This window comes from Acyrthosiphon pisum, chromosome A3, assembly GCF_005508785.2.
Source record: "Acyrthosiphon pisum isolate AL4f chromosome A3, pea_aphid_22Mar2018_4r6ur, whole genome shotgun sequence".
NCBI lineage: Eukaryota > Metazoa > Arthropoda > Insecta > Hemiptera > Aphididae > Acyrthosiphon > Acyrthosiphon pisum.
Genome location: NC_042496.1, coordinates 13,388,285 through 13,400,969, shown reverse-complemented (window position 1 = coordinate 13,400,969; position 12,685 = coordinate 13,388,285). Strand labels below are relative to the sequence as shown.

General features: G+C 36.0%; 1 protein-coding gene across 4 annotated transcripts in view; it reads left to right on the top strand.

The window, feature by feature from the left end:
* The window catches only part of LOC100164834 (Krueppel homolog 1), a 45,174-nt gene that overhangs the window by 19,139 nt on the left and 13,350 nt on the right, over positions 1-12,685 (top strand). For all 4 annotated transcript variants that reach the window (XM_029491618.1, XM_016808238.2, XM_029491617.1 and 1 more), the window contains one exon: positions 3,121-3,388. In XM_029491618.1, coding sequence (XP_029347478.1) covers positions 3,121-3,388 — 268 coding nt within the window. The remainder of the gene's footprint in view (positions 1-3,120; positions 3,389-12,685) is intronic.

The window sequence follows — 12,685 nt, the reverse complement described above, 5'->3', positions numbered from 1 at the left end:
TTATTATTATCATAATCTCGAATGGTTTGCGGGTGATCGTTCGGATTCGCCGCGAGGTCGTTAAACGTCTGGTGACGTATACGCGATGCGATAAAGAAAGAACACCAGTTATAATATACACTTAAAAACACATGTACGCACACACATGCACACACACACACACACACATACACACACACACACACACACGGCACATATGTAAAGTTCCCGACCTAAGTCAACGTTGGGCTAGGCTAATATCGACGTCGGCGGTAGCGGCGCGGCGTACAGTACTGTCTGCGTCTTCGTTCGTCCAACAACCGCGGGTGGCGTCTATAACAGCGAAATCCGCCGTGATGATGTTATTGTCGCCGCGGTTGGCGCGATAAGCTATTACAATAATATTATATTATATCAACTCATTATTGTTATTATTTCAAAGCTGTTCGAATAAAAACAAGGAAAAAATGTTTTGATGGTCCGTCGGATTTATCATGAAATTCAATTGTTTAGACTTTCAGATCAAAGTGAGTAATACAATAGTTACGAATCGCGCTTACATTTTATATTTTTGCCGCCGCACACGCGTTTACCGCACCGATTTAACTAGGTCAACCCGCCGCCGCTCCCGCCGGGGTATGTTTATTCTATACATTTTTTCTTACAACATTTTTTATATTATTATTTTTAGTTATTATTATTTACTCTTACAACCTAGTACCAACGTTACCCAAACACGCCTACACACAATTTATAGTGTACACACAACAGTTGCATCGGTCTTGCGCGTCGACATGTGGCTAACGGCGGTGATGCGGCGTTGCGAGCGTCCTGCTCGCGTTTCCGTCGGTGCACGATCGCCACGTCAATTTTTAAAAACAGATACGCTCAAACCGTTCACTACTATAGATATTGACTTGTATAGTAATAATATTATGACATTATAATATTATTGTCATTATATTGTATTATATTGGCCACCCGTAGAAATCAATCGGGTCGAAGACTGCGGGGTGGTCTTCTTGTCTTCCGCGACGCGTCACCACTCGCCCGGATTCCTTCCGCGTCCTTGTCCGCTATTTTTAGACTATATCTAATTATAATACGTCCGCCCGGTCGTGAACCCGAATCCCACCACTCACACGCTCGCCATCCCAACTCTCAGAAACCCAAAAACCACACGGGACCCCCTACCGAGTCGTTCGGACGGCATTTATTTTATAATTTGTTTTTCGATTCGTCATCTTTTATTATTATATAATAAATATATATGTATCGCCCACTTAAAATGGTCTCGTCCTCTGCGTGCATATGTACACTGACCAACCTCAACACGATAAGCGTTATCATCGCGCTGTGCGTTGACCCGAGTGGCAGGTACAGCTACATAATCGGTTAGCTACATAATATACTTAAATACATAATATATAGTACCTACGTCGCTGATGAATGACGATGCTACGACGCGAGTCACGACTGTAATTTAACCTCTTAGCCCTATTATACATTCCGCAAATCTGCCCGCCTGTATTTGTTTTTGTATAGTATTGCAGTTTATTCGATCGATACTAATCAATTGGAAGATTTCTTTATATTTTTTCCCGTCATAATAATCATTATTATTTCAGTACTGATACGCATCGCCGAACGGGTTGATGGATTGTGTCTGTCTGAATAGTTCATTAGTGTTCATTAGTCGTGTTTGACGGGTTTCCGAAAGGGTTGTTTGTTAAATTTTTTTTTCCCGTTACGACCATCACCTGGTGTTTCGAACCGTCGTAGACACTATCTTATGTTGACCTTATGTTGACTACTACTGCGATGGTTGTGGTGGTGTTTTGCAGGTGATCATAGGCACGTGGGGTGTGTGTTTGTGTTCCGCGGAAGACGTCACCGAGTACAGCGTAAATCAAAATTAATAATATTAAAATTAATTTCCCTCTGTTATTTTTTAATTTTTTTTCTGTACTTTGTTTGATTTGCAACGCGCGTCGGCCGCCTCCATCGTCGTCGTGTAAATGTTCAGATATCAGTTAAACGACGTTCGGGCGTGCAAAAATAAAAAATAGTTTTTAATCATCGTCGGAATCCATAAAAATCACATCGTCTGCGTTAAGTGTCTGTAATGGATTTACCCCTTTTTTACCACTATATACTTTCAGTCGGTGCTAAAAAAAAAAAATATATATTATATTACGGCCATCACCGTTGCCGAGAAAATGCAATCAATGTTAAGTGGTTTATTGTTTTTAACCGTAGTTGTTGTAGTGTCGTCTCGTGTTTTTTTCTCCACTTTTTGCCAATTTTATTTTATGTGTACGCGTCCAAAGCACTCGCATGATGCTTGTGTCCGTACAGTAGTACCTATACATTATGCAGTATTTATATGTCCCTTGTATTATACTGTATGAGCTATTGTATTTAAGTATATGCGTGTGTGTATGCGTTTGTGTTTAATCTATAATATAGTATAATATGCAATAATAGTGTGTTACATCGGGTGACGATGACACGGCAGCGACGTGGAGGCGGCGACGAAGTATAATTTTTTAATTGCTCCGGTTTAATTAACCGCACGGGTGGGTTAAAAAAGCAGCATTTCAATTAATATTTTAGAGCGGAATAAAAAAAAAGTCTGTAACCTAGTAATTCAACCCTATACTAAGGGTTTATTTTTTTTAATTAATCCCTCGTTTCAACGCGTTATAATACATATGATCTCGCGCATACGGTTTTAAAACGTCAGGTGTACCAACCCTCGCGAGACCTAATAGGCGGCGTGTTTATTTTACCCCATATACGAGTATTTCAATTTTTTTTAGTTTCTTCCCCCTCCCTCTACCCGTTAATCCTTTTGCCGCGGTGGCTGGCAGATAATATGTTGTACCCTTTTTCGTCACGCACTCCGTATACCGGTCCCGAACCGGCTCTGTCCGCGTACAGCAGCCGCGCTCAGTATAATAACAGCAGCAGCAGCAGTTTCGTCTCGTGTATAGCATTTTTTTTTCTTATTTCGATTATAATTTTTATCACAATTATTGTCGAAATGATGAACCCAAAGACGCGGCCGCCGCCGTCTCCACGGCAATCGTCCGCACCTCCGCCGCGTACCTACTCACAGGCGTTTCGTTTGTGCTACAGATATTCATGCAAAAGTCGGCGGCCATGCAGATGCAGGCTCGCGACTTCGGCCGGCCTGGCAGCATCGGTGGTAGTTCGTTAAGTGGCAGCGGCCTAGAAGTGAGCAAACCACACCAGTGTCAGCAATGTCTCAAGTCGTTCAGCTCCAACCACCAACTGGTTCAGCACATTCGCGTCCACACCGGCGAGAAGCCGTACAAGTGTTCCTACTGCGAGCGCCGATTCAAACAGCTCAGCCACGTCCAACAGCACACCAGACTGCACACAGGTACTGAATAAAATATCATAAAATATTATAGTATACTATATACATGCGAGTACCGCACATTCGTAACGGATTATTCTGTATTTAATTTTTAAATAACCGTATAGGATATGTAATTTTAAATAATAATAATATGGGACGATATATAAGGTGAAATTTGATTAGATTTCAATATAAAAGTTGTGAGCTTGGCTTTAAACTTACATCACTATACAATAAACTATACTTGCAGTAAATAGCGAACGAGCAAAAATTATATATAACACTTGTATCTGGGTGGGGTGCGGCGCGTAAGTTGCCGGAATTTCACAGCCGCTATTTCAACTGTAATTATAGGAAATGGATTTTTGGAAGCAACAAAAAATAAAGGGATAACGTGATTGCGAAGAAAAGTAAATAAAAATAAAAAATTCTTTATAGAATGTCGTGTAACTATATATACTGATTCTGCTGTGACGACGAGGTAAAACACAATAAGAAAGTCGAGTAAAGTTGTTATATTGTTTTTAATTCTTACAAGCCCACGAATTTCCAATCATATCCAACCAATTTGCACCCTCTCCTCCCGTCAAACACCTCTCCATCACCTCGTGGAACTCACCCCGCGCCCATCATCGGTCGTAGATGTTTTTTCTGTTCGACACTTTCTCGGGCGCATTCACTTATATTATTATGTATTCAAACTTTTTGAAAAGCCTTTCCTCCCGCTGCTCGTAAAAATGTACCGTTGTGTTCTGGTTCGGGATTTGTGAAAAAAAAATATATATTTTCCTAAAAGCCGAAACGGTGACGGAGTTTTAATTATACATTTCGACCGATAAGTTTTACAAAATAGTCACGCCGACGTTTTTACTAATCGAATTACCACCTGGCTTTGTCTTTTTTACGATCGAGTAAAAAATAAAAACTGAGTAGGTACCTAATCACTCAAATTTTTTCTACATTGTTATTGCAATTTTTGTTATTGATGGAAAAGTTCTCATTATAAATAATTATACGTCGTCCAACGCTCCACTCTGATAATACGAATTATATAATGCGCTGCAATTATAAATGCATTGCAGTACAATAAAACATTCTATGCTCTAGTAGTCTAGTGCAACGGTGACGACGTGCACTTCACAAAACTGTTTACATCGCGTATAATAATATAATATAATAGCATTCTCTTCACGTATCGATAATACATATTATATATTATGTTATATTGTGTACAATATAAATTATAAAGTTAATACGAACATATTATTATAGACTTTATTTAATTGAACGAGATAAAGACCGCAAATTAACTTCGAACAGTCGCGGGCCGTGTCAGTGAACCGATGTGCAACTTTATCAGTGGTGGACGAGAGGCGTGATCTCCCCGATCGCCTCAGAGCCATGTATATATCTCGCGTTGTTTAGACGATATGAATTGATTTATTTGCTAATAACGTGTGCAATGTTTTATTGTTAGGTATTTTTCTTTTTTTGCCTATTTTTCTCTTTTACGACCAAACTGCGTCAAGTACGGATAATTCATTAAAAACCAAACGCATCGATAAGCGAACAACAATTATTAATTATTATTATTATTGTAATAAAATCTAGGTCAGTCGTAATTCACGATTTATTAATAATTATTATTACACGAACACATAATATAATAATGTGTGAATAATAACAGTAACCATCGTACTATCGTAGGCGTATCGAGCTGCAGATAATATACGCGATCCGCCTGATGAAATTTATATAAATAATGCGTTTGAGCTTTGAAAATTGAAATGTAAATATATCCCTCTATAGTCCATAAAAAAAGATTGCAGTGAGAGCATCAACCATTTTACAAGCGGAAAAAACTAAATAAATAAATGGAATGAAATTACACGAAAAAAATATAATCATTTTTTTCGCATTTCCCGAATAAATCACGTTTCGAAAAATGGTCCATCATTAACAGCTATTCATTCCCGTTAATTTTCTTCCCTTCAATATTCTCGGAGAAAAGTGTCCCCCTTTTTATGAATATAAAAAGAGCGGCGAAATACGAAAAAAAAACCTTCTTGATTTTTCCCTACAACGACGACCACGGTGGCTGCGCGCACGGACCCTTGTCAACTCATTGGTCGTTTTATTGTTATTTACTTTTAACAGATATTGGAAAAAAAAGGGCGTTTCGCAGGCACACCCGCGTTGTCGCATAAAAAAAATTGTATAAAAAAACGAACGAAAAAGTTTCCAATTATCCTCTGATAAATTCAATATCATCAACAAGTAGCCCGGCACCGCTTTTTTGCTCCATTTAATCCTGACGTTTATTAAAAAGTAAATATGTATATAATATAGTACACACTTATGTTTGAATATTTTTAAAAAATGCACAACATTTTTAATAGAAACACTCATTTTTTCCCCGTTGTATCTACTCCATACCATTTCTGTATCATAATCATAGGTTGATATAATATAGCGTTTTAATCGAGCGTTATCGGACTCCGTTTTTAATTAATAGCAAAACAAATATTGGTCTTTCCACTTACACTCATACACATACACATACACCACCATACTCAATTATTATTATACGTACGATTCGTACGCGTGCGATTAAAACTGCAGCTGCGTCAGAACTGGCTCTCACACGCCACACATCGACATCGTATATGTATATAATAATAATATTAATAATAATAATAATAATAATAGGTAATATCTCACATTCTCATTTCTCACCCCCTCTGGGTGGGGTTTGGCGCGCACATGTGGGCGTGTGCGAAATCAAACATGGCTGATGTCCAGCACCGTGTACGCAAAATACGCAAGGGTAAAACAAATGTTATCGATATAAGAATAGTCCTAGAAAAACGCAGATTATTATAATATCTCGACGTCGATTAGTTTTTTACTTTATTATACCTAATGACAAACACTTAATATTTTATGATAATATAACATGGTGTACCTATATACACGGCTACAATAGAGGGAATTTCATTCTTGCATCACGGTCAACTTTATATTATTATTTGTTATTATACACTGTATGTGTGAATTGTGTAACATGTGCAATACACTATACGTTGACGACCCTGTCATTTCCACCGATACAACTAACCACCAATGTGTGAATTGTGTCTAATCGCAGTCACAACGACTATATTATTATTATACATGTATGTGATTATGTTATAATTTATATTAATTTAATAATAATTTTCAACTGAGTACATTTTACGGTTAGGTTAGTTTAGGTTCGTAGTACAAGTTACGGAGTAAACCGTTTATCATACACTAAAAATTATATACGGATGCTCTACATTAATTTAATTATCAACGGAGGAATATTATTTATTTTTTCTTTAATTTAATACTGTTTGTATTTTTCCGAAAATTCCTCGATATTGTTAATCAGAATACATCAAATAGCAGATCAAACACTGTAGCGAACTTTTAATTGTTTTTACATGTATTTTAAAATCTATAATATGATTATTTTTCAATCGTAATTTTCAGTACCTACAAATTACAAATTATATTACACATAAACGCATAAAATATATTTTTGTTTGTATTTTAAAAATGACCACTTTGTCCACGTGTACAAACTCATTACTATTAATATCCCTCAAAATTTCTGAGCTTTTTAATGCCCACGAATGGTCATTCAATCATGTAAAATAAAATAAAATCGGTATCGAATGAGAGAAAAAATGTACGTCCAAAAATTGATAAATACATAATATTAGAGCAACGGTGGTGCGTAAATGTGATTTTGGTCGGGCTCCGGTGGGAATGAATCAAATTACCGAAACCAATTTCCGCGTGTACGCCAATCTCCGGTGAAAAATGTTGTCGTCGACAAAAAAGAATCACTGTTAAAAATAATAATTATCATTGGTGGTGGTAAGAAGACGATAAAACGTATTCTCCGCGGTCAACTAATAATTAACTAACTCATAGTAATATTATATTATAACGCCGTTTCTCATACTCTACATAATATGATATTTATACCTATATATATTATATATAGGTATATATTATAAATGACACCGAATACGAATGTGACCAGTGCGTTTTTACTCACAAGTCTCCGGGTGTGTTGTGCTTCGTCATCCGCGGTGGAGAAGTCAGCGGGGTGGTGGAGAGCTATAATAAATACGACAGGTAAATCGCCGAGGCAATCAAACCGCGTGTAAAAGTTATAATATCTATATAATAATAATAACAACAATAATACCGTATATAGGTTTTAGGTACACTGCTAATATAGACTATAGTTGGTACTTGTATCCTTGATACACACTACAGTATATTATTATTATTTATTTATTACAATATGTGTGCAAACGTTAATATCAGCAAATTACGACTTCGCGGGCATGCACACTTCACAGAGACTATAATATTATACAATATAGTAGTATACCTATATAGGCTATAAGTCATTATTATGGTATGGACGGCGGTCACGAACAACGGTATGGCAGTGGCCCAGTCACATCGACGGCGACGTTTCGTGTACGTAAACAAGAAGCACCCCGGTCGTACCCCGGACGTACCTATATAAAAATTAATTCGTATTATTCGCATTTCGCAATAATTTTCTAATATTATAAATAATAATAATAATAATATATTCACCGGAAGCACCGGTACCAGTTTCGTAGCGGTGTGTGTTAATATTTTAATAGCGACGCACTGTGTATAATGTATATTATGTACGACCGGCGGCCGCGTAATGAGCGGCGGCGGTGGGAAGAACGACCGTCGTAGGAATAAACGTAGAAACGGCACGCGCGGACGGTCGAGAAATATAATAATATAATACGTTAAGTAATACAGTACCTATACCTATCTGTATGATAATATATTAGAATAAAGACGTCCGCCGGACACGTCCCGTGCGGCGACGGCGGCGGCCGACTGATTGGCGGCAAATCGGTTTTAACTGGCGCGCTGCAGTGGTAGTTTATCTGAACATTAGCATATTATATTGTTGTTATTATTACGAAGTTAAAATTTATATGAATACTATATAATATGTATTTCAACGATTATTGTACATTTTCGATGTGCTATTATCATTTGTAGATATAAAAATTATACCAGTTATACCTACCTACCTACATGTGTCTTTACCCCGCGCTGTAACCGATAGGCGGCCGTAATAAATCAGTTAAGTATAAAGTAGTTCAGTGTACCGATTACCGACATTAATCTGAACCTTAACTTTCTGCCTTCAATAACCGACATATCCAGAATAGGTATCAACTATCAATACTAAAAATAATTGTTTTACTTTACGTTTATAATACTATAGATAAAATTAAAACTATTTTAACAACATAATATTTAATACTAGCGTATGATTTTGAAAACAAATACCTCCAGGGTTTTAAAACACTTAATACATTTTCATGAGAAAACCATACGTCTTATATTACTATATATAATTATATAAATTTGTTATGTGTATATATATATATTCTATATTACTATATAATCTAAATAATATTCATAATGATCGTTGCGACTCGAGAGAACTGCGGAAGGTCTAATTTAATGCCATTATTTAGTTGGTGAAACATCCTGGTATATAACAACGAAAATAAAGAAAAACATTAGGTAGATAGGTACCTATATTATTTTTACAACTAAAATCTAGAATATTCAAAACGAGATTTTTTGATAAAAACTCATGGACTAAAAATGTATATAATTACACGCCCCCTCGGGGTCGTACATAATGATTTATCTTTAAACGTTACTGACACAACGCATTTGTTCAAACGATTACAACGTTTCATTTTTTCATGTTAACAAAATAATGCGTCTCGGTTGTTCAATACCAATGAAGTATCTACACATAAATTTCAATTGTTTTTCTTTTAAAATTTAATTTGGAAAATGAATCTTGGATTTTATACTTAGATACTAATCATGTCCAATAAATTTACATCAATACAGCTGATTTACAAACAATAATACACTATGTATTGTTTTTACTTTATATTAAAATATATTATATGTAGGTATACCTACTGTATTAGTGTGTCTAAAAAGTTGTACTTTTAACCTTGTACGCATTTTAAAATATATGTGGTGGGGATCACACATCATTTATTGTGCGCTCAACGATTAATGATAATACGCCTTAACAAGCTAATTTACTTACACTAAATCAGTTATTATACTTATTATACATTTCATCGTGATATAAGTATATATTTATATAATATACCTAGATACCTAGATATATGTAACCACCCAACCCCCCCACCATTAAATTTTAAAACATTATATGAAAAGTAACAGTATTGGTATTACCCTACTCATAAACTTTTAAACGACGAAATCGTATTCTGTATATGAGATATATCTTCAATATTATTTCGTCTCAAATACAAACTAAAATTATTGATTTCCATGTGTACACATAGACAGTTCTCTCTTTCTCACTCGGTCCCTCTCGCTCTCTGGACCCTAACTGGGACGCTTTTTAGACGATGGAAAGGGCGGCGGGAAATGAAATGGAAGTGGCGGTGGACACCCTTTTTGATGGTCGTCAACGTCGGATGCGGTGGCGGCGTCGGCGTCGGTTGCGGTGGGGGTTAAATTGCTGCATTGATGGCCGCGCGAAAATGGGTTTGGTCTAGCCGTGTCTAGCGATTTCACTATTGGTCAACACGTTTGGTCTATGCGTTACGCGTTCACACACGGTGTCACGTGGTGGCAGTGGCGGTCGTGTATTCTGCGTGCTCTATACAGCCACTACGGTGGCGTCATGAAATCACGGTTCTCGATTTATATGTCTGAACTCTTTAACTCGTTTTTGTTCCTCCGCATACCGCCAAAATAACGTTCATTAGTGCATAGGCAGAAATGAAATAAGTAATCGAGAAATAGAATGGAATTATTATTATTTTTTTTTCATATAATATATTTTGGTAAGGCCAATTTAGTCCAGGAAACCAGAAGACATTAGTGGACGATACCTGCTGTGTTCACGGGAAGGGTTGAAAAAAATGTATAAGTTAAAACTCACGCGAAACGTACGCACTTAATTTCCGTAAAAGGGTCACGATAATAAGGTGGTGGTGAGTGTTTAAGTTTCTTATACATTTTTTTTCTCGTCTAACACAGTTAATTTTGTGGCCCTTGTCCACGCCCACCGTTGTCATCAACCGCGCGGTCATTAGCATATAAACGAAGCAAAGGCGATACAATATTATTATTAAGTGTCCGGAAAAACTGAGCCTTTTTCCGTATAATAATAACAATATTTCTTTGGGCAAACGACAAGTAAGTGTAATCGTATTCCGGTCACGTATTTTGCGAGGTGAGAAAAAGTGGTTGTTAAAAATTACACTACTTAAGTTGCCTCTACAAATCGATCGTTTCAAGTATTTTTATTTTGCGTATAAATGTGACGATGACAATAGGTCGGAAAATTATTAGCTACACGTAAAATATGAAAATAGTAACGTTGGCTGCATATCTATATATTACTCGTATAATAAATAATATTATTTAGTCTGTATAACATTAAGCGTACATTCACGCACATCCTCCCTTTATTTTTTTGCTCCAAAACGATTTATCCGATAAATATCCGTGCACATATCATCAAGTACACAGATACCATCAAGACGTCGTCGAAGTAACGTATACGTTTGTATGTTTAATATTATATAATGTATGTATACACCTATAATAATACGTAGGTACGCGTTTGTATTGCATCTATAATCTATATGCACTCAGCTCTCATATTTTATCACTTTATATATTATACATACATATACTTATACACGTTGTGTGAAATATACATTATAATATTTTATATATATATATACAAGAATGAGTTTGGGCAATGTTCCAAGTCCGACGACGGCCGATGTGCCGCTCGTCGTACGTATATTGAGTATGGAACATGTGTATGTGTGTGTGCATACTCGCATGTGTTTATAAGGTGCAAGTGAGTGTGTGTGTAGAAAGTGTCTCTGAACAGGGTCACTTTAGGTCTAGCTCGCGATGTACGATGATTTACAGCAGAATTTATCGACATTATACACGTTGGGTTAATGAAAAAGTGGACAAAGTTCATTAAGTATGTAGATTCAGTTGAACACTTCGAGGCAATAAATTATCGGTCACGTTCCGAATGGATTAAATCGACTTCTTATATATATTTATTTTTTCTCTTCTTTTTTTCATTTTTCTTTTTTTTACATATCGACGGGATTACTTCTTTGCTTACTCGATATTTTTCTCTCTTTTTTTTCTTATTTTTCCAATCTCATGCTCGTTGTATGTATATATATAATATGTGTGTATGTGTATGTGTATGTACAGACTTGTGTACGCGCGCAGTGTGCACTGCAGCGGCGGTTATAGGACGCGTACACATAGAGAATGTTAACGGAAAACAAGCCGTTTATGGGCACGAACGACATTTATTGGACATAGGCACGCATCGGTAAAAAGAAAAAAATTATAATAATCCACCCAACCCGCTCACAAACGTATACCGCTTATCTTAACAGATTTTTCATCTTTCTATCCGTCCAATTTATGTGTGCACAAATACGAATGTATAATAGGTACACTTTATCATAATATTATATAACAGTGGGAATAGGTACATCATTATAGGTATTTAGATATGTAGAAACGCGTCATTATATAATATATTATATTATATTGACATAGGTAGATATTAACTATAATTAATATAATATATCGAATATGCACGGGATAAGTTCGGGAATTATAGTTAGGTATATGGTGTTTATATGGTGTTATTCGATGTTGTTTTCAAGGTGATCGCTACTATAATGTTTTGATAGTTATCAGTAGTTGAAAGGTCAATCTGGTATATGCACTAATGCACTTACAATATTATAATATTCTGTATAATCAGTTATTAATTCTCAGCCACAACTCAGCATTTTTCTACAAACTATCAATTTTAATCATTATAACAAGTTATAATAAAAATCACATTCGTTAGTATAGTTACTAGTACTTAAGAAAAAATAACTATAATAAATGCATACTTTAAGGTCGGTAATGCGTTTTAACTAATAGTATAATTAGGGTAACTTGCTTAACAATATACACGTATACACCGATATTAAGGATTGACCGCTGAGATTTTACAGCATCATTCGTATAATTACCACGATTATTAACGTATAAACGATTGAAAACCACACGAAAAAAAAAAGGTCAGCAAAAGCCAAAACACTACCTACCGTGTGGCCGCCAACAATAATAATAAAAGGTCTTTTTTTCTCCGTTTTAATCCCG